The sequence below is a fragment of the Hemitrygon akajei genome, chromosome 7 (assembly GCF_048418815.1).
Source record: "Hemitrygon akajei chromosome 7, sHemAka1.3, whole genome shotgun sequence".
Lineage (NCBI taxonomy): Eukaryota > Metazoa > Chordata > Chondrichthyes > Myliobatiformes > Dasyatidae > Hemitrygon > Hemitrygon akajei.
This window is the reverse complement of record NC_133130.1, coordinates 184,541,865-184,554,158: the sequence shown is the minus strand read 5'-3', so window position 1 is coordinate 184,554,158 and position 12,294 is coordinate 184,541,865. Positions and strand designations below refer to the sequence as shown.

At 38.8% G+C, this 12,294-nt stretch overlaps 1 protein-coding gene across 5 annotated transcripts in view; it reads right to left on the bottom strand.

Annotated features, from left to right (window-relative positions):
* gpsm1b (G protein signaling modulator 1b) overlaps positions 1-12,294 on the bottom strand; it is a 316,327-nt gene that overhangs the window by 141,640 nt on the left and 162,393 nt on the right. For all 5 annotated transcript variants that reach the window (XM_073052866.1, XM_073052864.1, XM_073052868.1 and 2 more), the window contains one exon: positions 8,378-8,493. In XM_073052866.1, the coding sequence (XP_072908967.1) occupies positions 8,378-8,493 (116 nt within the window). The remainder of the gene's footprint in view (positions 1-8,377; positions 8,494-12,294) is intronic.

Sequence of the window (12,294 nt, the reverse complement as noted above, 5' to 3'; positions counted from 1 at the left end):
TCTACCGCCAGGACTTAAGAACTTTTTTAAAGCTATTATTAATGCTTTTTGAGATAGTGATTTAGATGCATATCATATTTTCTTACTGAGTTAAGTATTGTATGTAATTAGTTTTGCGACAACAAGTGTATGGGACATTGGAAAAAAGTTGAATTTCCCCATGGGGATGAATAAAGTATCTATCTATCTATCTATCAAAGGCATTGGTGTTCCCGTACCAGGCCATAATGCAGCCAGTCAGTACACTTTCAAAAGGTTCAAAGGTTCATTTATTATCAGAGCACACACTTGAAATTCTTCTTCTCTGGGTAGCCATGAAACCAAGTAAGAAAAGAAAGGCAGCACAAACATCAATCCCAAAATCCCACCATCCACACAAAAAAATAGCAAATAAAAAACAGAATAGGCATATCGACCCTCAAATTCCTCCTCCCACACCAAAAATGAATAAAATGGAATAAGCATATTAATCCCTAAATCCCTCCTCCCCACACACACAAAAAAAGATTGGGCGAAAAACACAGAATATAAAAAAACTATAAGACTAAAAAGAAGTCTACAGTCCAAGTCAACATCCAAAATGCAGAAAAACCTGGGGAACACTCTCCAGGCCCAGTGGCAGACCTTTCCCATCTCCGGCAGCAGAGTGATTAAAATACAAACAGTCGGCGCTCACCCTCCACACACGCCTTTAATCGGCAAAATGGAGTCTAACAACAGCTTGCACCCCACAGCTGTCCCACAGTCTTCTTGCTATAAAGTTAGTACACGCTGTCTCTGTCTCCTGGAATCCTCTTGGAGACTGCAGAGCGCTGAAACATCCAAACAATCTCCCAGCTTCTGCATTTGCCTCGATGTTTCAATCTCCCTCGTTACTTTAATCGGCAAAATGGAGTCTAACAGCTTGCTTCCTCGTCCCGCAGCCTTTTTACCATGAATTTCATGGGTGTTGCCTCTTCCTCCTGAGTCCTCTTAGAGACTGCACAGCGTTGGAACACCCAATCTTCAAACATCAAATCATAGACACCAACAGTTCCAGAATCACATCCAAGATAAAAAGCAAATGTATAAGACATTAAAACCAAAGTGAAATATATGGTTTCATGTTCTATCCAGGAGATGTTGAGGAGGCAGAGCTAAGTAGTTATGGCGCCCAATGGCGACCCCTTTGCTTGCATCTTCGAAAACAGTTCTATTTCCATCTTTAATATCTCTATTTTTCCCTTTCAGGGTTCTTCTGAAGACCCTGACCTGGAGTTACACACTGACTACGGTGCTTTGTGGGAATGGGACCCGCTCTCGGGGTTCCACAATCGGCCGCTTTTCGGCATGCCAAATGCTTGGCCTAAGATTTCAGCATGGATTCAGAAGCCTGGGATCTCAAAGAACTGGAGACGGATGGATCAAGGCTCGGTGTCACCACAGAAGACCCATGTGTCGTTGGGGGAGTCGAAACATCTGCTATGTGCCTGGGGACCCGGGATCCTTGCGATCTCCAGGCACAGAGCTCAGAAAAAGTGACGTAACAGACTTTTAACATCGTAAACCAGCGAGTTTTTTATGTCTCCCTGCTCGTTCAAAAATGGTCACCTCTTTCTCCCTTATTAGGACAGAGAGAGCCTGCAGCATGTCGAATTATCGGGTGAACAATGTAGTCTTTGGGGTAACTGCAAGTCTGTGTCTTTGCTATTGCTTTGCTCACGCTTGAGTGCTGGTAGTGGAAGCACTTTATTTTTGCCGGTGGGGAGTTGGGGGGGGGGGGGGGGAGGCTTTGGGGTTCTAACATTTAACTGGTGTTCACTCTTGGGGCACTCCTCTGTTTTTGTGGATGGTTGCGAAGAAAAAGCATTTCAGGATGTATGTTGTATACATTTCTCTGACACTAAATTGTACCTTTGAAACCTTTGAAGGAGAGTTTTACGCAGGCACCATCTTGACTGATAATATCCAATACACATCCATAGAAGTTTGCCACGGTTTTTGATGTCATGCCGAATCTTTGCAGCTTTCTAAGGAAGAAGAGGCGCATTCATACTTTCTTTGCAATTACTTTTATATGATGGATCCAGGGCAGGTCCTCCGAGATAGTGACACCCAGGAATTTAGTTACTGACCCTCTCCACCTCTGATCCTCCAATGAGAATTGGCTCATGAACCTCTGATTTCCCTCACCTGAAGTCAACAATCAGTTCCTTGGTTCTGCTGACATAGGGCGAGATGTTGTTGTTATGACACCACTCAGCCAGATTTTCAGTCTCCATCCTGTATGCTGATTCATCATCACAACAGTGGTGCTTAGCCACACACAGTCATAGGTGTAAAGTGAGTAGAGCAGGGGCTAAGCACACAGCCCTGTGGTGCACCAGTGTTGATGGTGATTGTGGAGATGTTTTTGCCAATCTGAATTGACTAAGGCTTGCAATTGAGGAAATCCAGGATCCTATTACACAAGGGGGTATTGAGGCACAGGTCTTGAAGTTTACTGATCAGTTTTGAGGGGATGATGGTATTAAATGCTGAGCTATAATCCTTAAAGTGCATTTTGATGTATGCATCTTTGTTGACCAGATGTTCCACATTGGTGTGAAGAGCCAATGAGATTACATCTGCTGGTGACGTGTTGCTCTAATTCAGAATCTCTGAGTGTTAATGGATACCAAAGATTTAGCCAATGAAGTAAAGAAATTACACTCCACTCCTCATCTCTGTCTTCAGTGGCTGAACTTTCATTTTAAGGCCATGCCCTTTTAGTTTTAGGCATTTCTTTCCCAGATGAAACAACCACAAAATGTCGAAAAAACTCCCTCAGAATCCTACACTTTGCACTAAAATGAACTTGTTTTCTTATGTTCTTTTACGCTTGTTCTTGTGAAAATTGTCCATAATTTGCTTTTTCCTTCTTGTGAATGTTGTTTATATGATGCTGTGCTTGTGATGCTACTGCAAGTAAATTTTTCATTGCACCTATGCAAACATATACCTGAGCATATGACAATAAGCTTGACATTAACATTTCTTTTGTTGTTTCTTTCAACCCTCTCATTCTTCAAAACCATCAAGAATCTCTCAAACTGCATTGGATCCGGATCAACAACTATTTCATTTTCCATTATACTCGAGTACTGGAAAGGACGTTAAACGATGCTGAATCATTGCAAGAAAGTAGCCATTTGATTAATTATGCGTCAATGCTGGCTTTTGGATGAATTACTCCACCACAAAGCATTGAATGTGGTAAACCTAGACTACTTAGAATCAGGTTTAATATCACTGGCATATGTCGTGAAATTTGATGCTTTGTGGCAGCAGAACCTCGCAATACATTAAAAAATATATAAATTACAATAAGTAAGTATTGCAAAAAGTGAGGTAAAATAGTGAGGTTGTGTTCATGGGTTGACTGTTTAGAAATCTGATGGCAGAGGGGAAGCTGTTCCTGAAATGTTGACCATCTCTCTTCAGGTTCCTGTACCTCCTTGATAGTAGCAGTGAGAAGAAAGTACGTCCTGGGTGATGGGGGTTCTTACTGATGGATCTCACTTTCTTGAGGCATCACCTTTTGAAGCTGTCCTTGATTCTGGGGAGGCTAGTACCCACGATGGAACTGGCTGAGTTTACAACTTACTGAAGCTTTTCTAGATCCTGTGCAGTGGCCTCTCCATACCAGACAGTGATACAACCAGTCAGAATACTTTCCACGGTAAATCTACAGAAGTTTGCAAGAGTCTTTGATGACATACCAATTCTCCTCAAACGTAATACACCCACAGTCACACCTTCATTGTAATCGCATCAATATGGTAGGCCTAGGACAGATCTTTAGAGATGCTGACATCCAAGAACTTAAAACTGCTCATCCTTTCCACTACTGATCCCTCAATGAGAATGGCTCTGTGTTCACTCAACTTTACCTTTCAGAAGTTTACAATCAACTTCTTGGTCTTACTAACTTTGAGTGTAAAATTGTTGCTAAAACACCACTCAACCAGCTGATCTATCTCGCTCCTGTACACCTCCTCATCACCAATCTGAAATTTGGCCAAAAATGGATGTGTCATTGGCAAAATTATACATGCCATTTGAGCAGTGCCTAGCCACAGTCATGGGTTTACGGTAGTGTAGAGCAATGGGCTAGGCACAAATCCTTGAGGCGTGCTGGTGTTGATTGTCAGCAAAGAGGTGATGTTATTTCCAATCTGCACTGAATGAGGTCTCCTGATGAGAAGGTAGTCAAGGATCTAGTTGCAGAAGGATGTGTAGTACCAAGGTTCAGGCTTTGGAGCTTGTTGAGTAGAACTGAAGGCTTGATTATTTCAAATGCTGAGCTGTAAACAGCAGCTTGACGTAGGTACTGTTCTTCACCTGGCAGCTGAAATGTACAGTCTCAAAGGATATTCAAACTCCTGAGTGATGTTCCTCTTCTTTGCTTGTAAGGACTGAAGTTAACTGCACAGCTGAGACTGGTGACATCTGGAAAATGCTACCTTATAAAAGTCAGCAGAAGATGGTTAAGTACTTTTTGAAATAGAAGTGGGTATAGGTTTTTAAAAAGAGGGAAAAGATGATTGGATTTCTTGGGGGAAGGAGCAGGGGAACTAAACTAATTGGATAAGCTAAGCACAAACTTGCAATTTTGGTTCAGTTTCATACTGGACAAAGTATCACTTATCTTCTTTGAGCACATTTATGCGTTAATACAAAGAATTTGTTTAATGGAAATGAAGAGGACAGAGGTGAATCCCTTCTCTACCAAGTTCTAAAAATTTGTATGAATTTTAATTCTAAGCCTGTGGCACAAAACTAAGATGTGACTCAGAGTCCAACAATGGCCATCCCAGTCTTGTACAGCACACAAGCAGGAGCCTATTTAATGTCCTACTTATCATTATCATGAGGTTAACAACCAAACTGCTTTGTCTAATGGAAAAATTATGTCCTTCAGCTAAAGAGCAGTTTTATAGCTTGACACTAACATTTTTAAGAAATTTGGTCATCCCATTTATTATTTCAATGACTAAAATCAGTCCAGTTCTCTAAGCTGCACAAGGGAGGGAGATATTGAAAGAGACACTTACATAAACAACCCATTCAATGCAAATGTACTTTTGATTATTTATTGTATTAAAGGGAGCAGCGGGGATGTCACGTGATGACGTAGGATCGAGACGTGGAAATCCAGCTCTCCCGTAAAAAACCAGTAAAATAATGTTTAAGTGAAGAAAAGTTAGTAAATACTTTTTAAAAATTACTTATAAACTACTCAGGATTGTCTTAAGATATGTCTCCTAAACAGAAGCAGAAGAAAACTACTACTTTGAAGACAACACAAGTTGGAAAAGAATCAAGGCCGGCAGCCACGAAAGAGCCTCAGGCTCAAGTGCATTTTACCTCCGGCGATACAGAACAGGAAACTGTGGCAACATCAACCATTTCCAAAAAAAAGAGCAACAGGAATTGCGCATGCGTGAAGGAAGGGGCATGCGCAAACACGAGCAACCCAAACTACAATTCCCAGCTATGATCGGAACTGAAAGTGAAAGTGAATATGAGGTGGAATCAGATTCTCTGGATAAATCAGACGAAGATGAAGAGACAAACAAAGAAGAGCAACAGGAAGAGGTTGGAGGTGATACTGGAGACATAAAAAAATCTTTGGTGCAAATAATGTATGAACTAAAAGCATTAAAAGTAATAAAAAAAGATATTAAAAATATGAAGATTATGTTTGATAAAATGATGAAAAGACAGGACAAAATGGACAAGAAAATTTAAAACCTGGAAGAAATAACGAGAGACACCATTGATAGAGTAAATAAAATGGAAGATAATATTTCTGCCTGGACATCAGAAAGAAAACGGTTGTTGGAAAAAGTGGATGTACTTGAAAATTTTAACAGACGAAATAATACTAAGATTGTTGGACTTAAAGAAGGTATAGAGGGAGAGGATCCAATACATTTTTTTCAAAAATGGATTCCGGAAATTTTGGAAATGGAAGAAGAACCCAGTTAATTGAAATTGAAAGGGCTCACAGAGCCTTAAGATCAAGACCTCAAGTTGATCAAAACCCATGATCAATCTTGATAAAATGCTTAAGATATCAAGATAAAGAAAAGATCCTGAAGGCGGCTGACCAACGTGCCAGAAAGAGAAACGGGCCATTGATGATAGAAGGGAAAACAGTTCTTTTTTATCCTGATATAAGTTATGACCTTTTGAAGAGAAAGAAGGAATTTAACCCAGCGAAAAAAGTTTTATGGGAAAAGGGTTATAAATTTATATTGTACCACCCGGCAACCCTGATAATTTTTTTGGATGACGGAAAAAGATCTTTTACTGATTATCGGGATGCGGAAGAATTTGCACAAGAACTCCCAAATATTCGCTAACCACAGCCAAAGATTGAAAAGTAAAACGGATTAAAGATGAAGACAGGGACAGTGAATGGAGTTGATGGATGTTTAAGGACAGAAGAATATTTAAATATATTCTTAATTATATGATACAGGGGGAGAAAGGTAAAAATTTGAGAAATATTAATTGAGAGTAGTGATATTATTTTTTCTTCTCTTATATATACTTTTTTATGTTACGGGGAGCTGGGGGGAACTTCGGATCGATTGCTACGGGATTCACGTGTGTAATCATGGCGATTGCCATGACCCGCACAATGGAGGGGGGGGTAATGTTGTGTTTTTTCTTTATTCACAACATTAGTAGGAGGGTATTTTGTTATTTTTTTTCTTTATAATCTATTTTTCTTTAATCTTTCTTTCTTTGCCTGGACAATTGGGGGGAGGGGGGGGGGGGAGACACACATAGCAACATGGAGAATTTTAAAAAGATTCCCCAAGGTACTACAAAAGTTGAAAAGTTAGGTATTACTATAGACTGGAGTAACCCTGTTAAAAATAATGACTAATTTACTGAATTTTTAAAGTTTTAATGTTAATGGGCTTAATGGACCAGTGAAAAGAAAAAGAATTTTAACATACATTAAGAAAATGAAAATAGATATAGCTTTTAGCTGCATTCCATTTGAAAAAATTACTTATAATTTAAGAGATAAATACGAAATATTTCTGAAAATTTGGCGCCCTTATTTACAAAAGATAGAATTAAATATATAGGTGCTCCGAAGATAAAATTATTGGTTATTTGGGGAAAGAAATATATATATATACTAAAGCTATTGTGACCTTCATGGAGCATTGTGGGGATCTTCTGATATCCAGGCATTCTTTCTTTCTTTTCTTTTTCTCTTTTTACAGGGATATGTTAGGGGGGAGGGGTTAAGGGGAGGGGGGAAGGGTTGATAATACTTTTTTTCCTTCTGTAACCATTTGAAAAATTCAATTTAAAAAATTTTATTAAAAAAAAAGGGAGCAGCAAAGTCTGAAATATCCTTACAAAGTAATGTTAGCAGCGCAACACGAAACGAGAATGGCAGAATGAGAGAGCATGTTAGTCCAATATTTAGTCCAAATTTGCTGCCAGATCTAGCTTCTCAACCGGAAAACTCATTGGATTACACAAGATTAATAAACACAAATGACAGTTGCATGACACTATCATAAAGTCCATAGGACATTACAGCACAGAAATACGACCTTCGTCCCATCTAGTCTATGCCAAACAACTATTACGTTTAGTCACATAGCTTCCCATACTTTTCCCATCCATGTACCTATAGAAATTTCAGTTAAATGTTGAAATTGAACTCCCATCCACCACTTCCACAGGCAGCTTGATCAACACTTTCACCACCTATGTTCCTCTTGAAGCCATTATCCATGATCTCTAGTTCTAGTCTCACCAATCTCAATGGAAAAACGCCTGCTTGCATTTACCCTATCTATACCCCTCATAAGTTTGTATACCTCTATCAGATCTCCTCTCCTTCTACTATGCTGAAGGGGGAAAAGTCCAAATCTATTCAAACTTCCCATTGAACTCAGGTCCTTTGTAAATTTATTCTGCACTCTTTCGATCTTTTTGACATCTTTCCTGCAGAAAGATATTAGTACAGAAACCTAACTACATACACATTTTGCTTATGATGAAACCTACTTAGTCAACGATCCATTCACCAATCTTCCACTTTAATTTTTAGAATTACTGTACTATTCAGTCCTCTCATTTAATTTTGTATTAAAATATATCAAGGCAATGCATAAGGTTACCATCCTTGGCAATCACTCCCAGGAGAAATTGCACATGATGTAGTTGTTCACAACAGATTTGTTGACTCTTAAGGAAATCTGAGAACATGGGGATAATGCTGGAAAGCTGAGATGAGAATGAAGCTCATCTTTTGATACTAAATGGTGGAAATGGTTTGAAGAAATGTCTCCTTTCTTTATGAACAAAAACTTACTTGTAATATTCAGCAGCCACATCAAATCTTCCCAGAAATATATGTGCATTTCCCAGGTTGCTGTAGGCCCTTCTCTCAGCCGCTTTATCTCCAAATTCTTTTGCGATTGAAAGACGCTGAAATAAAATTGAATCATATTGACTGATTATCTGGAACTTCACGGGAAAATCATTTCAAAATTCACAGCTTCCCAGGTAGACAAGTAACCTTCATCCTTTTCAGCTTCTTTTTATTGAGGGACATAAACCAGTGCCCTCCTTTGCATCTGTGGCTAACATTTTAAGAACAACAGATAATTTTGTTGACTTATTTGACACCAGTGCCCCCTACAGATGATGGTTTGCAACAATCACACTAGATTCAGACAATTAGTGCCTCTGTAGACACTGCTGTAAATAGTGGCTTTCAACAGGTTTTTGAAATATGACACTCTTTACAAATACTTGAGAAAAATAAAATATGAACAAATGTACAGCTATATATTTTAGGCAAAAATCAAACTGCTGTATGAACATGAGAAAATCTGCAGGCACTGGAAATCCAAGCAGCATTTGCCATGGAGCCTTAGCATTAACCAAGGGGTCCTTGGACCCCAGGTTGGAAACCCCTGTTATAGACTGAGTCTTTTGCTCCAGATTCCAGCATTTGTAGTCTCTTATGGAAACATTTACCTTAAATGGAAATATTTAACATAAATGGAAACATTTATCTTAGGCATTTGCTTGTCATTATTAGCACATGGCACATGTTCTCTTATATGTCCCTTCCCATGTTGATATGCCACTGTATAATCTTAATGAAGCCTTTAAGACCTCCCCCAAATAATGGCATGTTACAAATTTAGCCAATTTTCATTCAAATCTTGCTGCCAAATGAAATGTTCGATATTCCCTTGATTAATTATGTGGTCACCATCAAAGCAGGAAGATTTCATTTTGACAATTTAATCTATACATCTAATCGTTTTGTAACATAAGTGTGCATGGAGCAAAGCCGTGAAGAGATGGGACGAAGAAAGTTCCCACTATTTTCTTTCTTCTTTCTTTATCAATCTTTTTATTAATTAAAAAAGTACATATATATATAAACAAGAGGAGAATTATCTCAAATATCTATATTGATAACAATTCATATAAAAGGTAAAATAAATATTATCAGGATCATACATAGTATTAATCTAACAGTATATAATAAAAAAATAAGATAATCAATTCTCCTCTTATCATTCCATGAAAAGAAGAAAAAAGATAAAGAAACTTTTATAATTTTTATATACATTAAAAAATCCACTAAAAAAAAAGAAAAAGAGAAAAATAAAGGGACTGGGCAGCCCACACTGAGAGTAAAAGCAAGAAAAAAGAGAAACTTTCTGAGCAAATCCAAAGTTTCGAGAAAGTAACTGGAAGAGCAATAAATCAAACCATATGAAAATGTTGAATAAAAGGTCACCAAGTTTCTTCAAATTTAAAGGATGTATCAAATGTCCGACTTCTTATTTTCTCTAAACTTAGACAGGACATAATGGAGGTAAGCCAATAAAAACAGCAGGTTACCATTTTCTAATCCCAATATGAAATGCACAGCTCAACACCTCCTCACAGCTAGGAAACAGAAGTGAGAAGAGGTCACCAATCACCATGTCCACACCTGTAATCAAGTATTCACCTATACAAATCCCGTTTTCCAGCACTTGGTCCACAGCCTTCTAAGTCTGGCAATTCAAGCGCACCTTTAGATATATGGGAAGTGTCAATTGAGTACCTGACTCCACATCTATTCAGACAGTGCATTCCAGATTCCAGTTAATCCTTTGGGTGAAAAAAAAATCTTTTTCCAATCTCCTCTAACCCTCCTACTGTACCTTATAAGTAAGGCAAAAGATCAAGCAGAAAACCTGAGAAGATTTCTTCGAAGAATTTATATAATCTGGGAAGCATCACCCAAATAGACAACAAAGATAATTATCTAGAGGGACACAAACCTAGTCTTTCAGTTTTAAACACCACTCCAAAGATAGAGTTCTTTATATCTACCATTTCTCATAACCGTGTATGTAGAATAACTGTATTTCAGTTCAACTAACAGCAACTCGCCCTTATGGAATTCACAAACCGCAATGAGATTTTTTAAAAAATGCACTCTTATGTAATTTGACATCAAAATTATTGAATAAATAAGAAATGTGAAAGAAGAAAATGGTGCCAATTTCTATCAAGAGTTCAGGTTACAGGTGGCTTTTCTAGAAATGCAGACCTTCTTTAACTTGTTCTATCAGGTTCCCCCTCAGCCTTCTCCATGTTAAATAAGCCCAGTCTGTCCATTCTTGCCTAACAACCAAACAGCTCCACTTCAGACAACAGCATGCACTGTACATATTCTCTGCACTTTCTCCATGTCTTTATCATACAGGAACCCAAACTTTACATGGAACTCCAACTCAAAGTTGCACATAACCTCCTTGTTCTATGTTCCACCAAGGCAAGTATCCTGTATGCCTTCTTCACGACTTAAACTACATGTGCTGCCACCTCCAGGAATTCCTGGGCTTGTACACCATAGTCCTTATATTCCACAATACTAGTGAAGTCATCCCATGTAATGTTCGTGTCCTATCATTATTCGGCCTCCCAAAGTATATGATCTGCCCATCTAACTAACTGATCAATACCAGCCTGTAGCTTAAAACCATCCTCATCATCACAACTTGGCCAACTTCAAAGAGTTTCATTGATTTTACCCCACCATTTCCGCTTCGGTTTCTCAAATACCTACGGGATGGTCACAAGCATGAGTGCAATAGCCTATTTTTAAGATTCTTTGAAAATTGACTACACTCCCCTTTTGGATGATCGTTCTGAGATCCTTTTAATTCTCTGAAGAAGCATTCTTCCCAGGTCATCATCTTCATTTTCTAATTATTTTAAGCTTTATGTTTCCAATCCACATGGCAAATAAAATATTTTTTCTTTATTTGCTCCATCAAAATTTCATATAGTATGTAATACCTCCTTGTTCTGAGGAAACCAATTCCAGCTTCCCCATATGACTATCAACATCACCTTTCATAGCCAACAGCTGGGACACAGCTAAAGGTACCAAATTTAAATCGACTTTCTGTTACGATGCCAAGCGTTTCTATTTCCAAGGCAACACGAGTGAATCTGCAGATGCTGGAAATAAATAAAAAGACAAAATGCTGGCAGAACTCAGCAGGCCAGACAGCATCTATGGGAGGAGGTAGTGACGACGTTTCGGCAAACGTCGCCACTACCTCCTCCCATAGATGCTGTCTGGCCTGCTGAGTTCTGCCAGCATTTTGTCTTTTTGTTTCTATTTCCAATTTCAGTTCATTGCTGAATCAACTCGATTACTCACATCACCTCGAGCTTCAGTACCACGAGTCCAAACAGACTAATCTCGAAACAACTAGACCTAGAATTCAACACTCTCTTCTGCAAATAGGCCTTTGACTTCTTGAGGAACAGACAGCTGTCAGTAAGGATAGGCAACAACATCTCCACCATGATTATGCTGAACACTGGTACCCCACAAGGGAGTGTATTACTCTTGAGCTTAAGCTTCCATTTCCACTGTAACCGCCTGAGAGATGCAAAATAAATCAATCACATGGCAATTATAATTAAAGTCTATTAAAGGGCTACGGTGGGAAATTTTTGACACATGGTGCGAGCAGAATCTTCTGCAGCTTAATGTGAAAAAGACTAAGGAGCTGGTGGTGGACCTGAGGAGGGCTAAGGCACGAGTGACCCCTGTTTCCATCCAAGGGATCAGTGTGGACATGGTGGAGGATTACAAATACCTGGGGATACGAATGGACAATAAACTGGACTGGTCAAAGAACACTGAGGCTGTCTACAAGAAGGGTCAGAGCCGTCTCTATTTCCTGAGGAGACTGA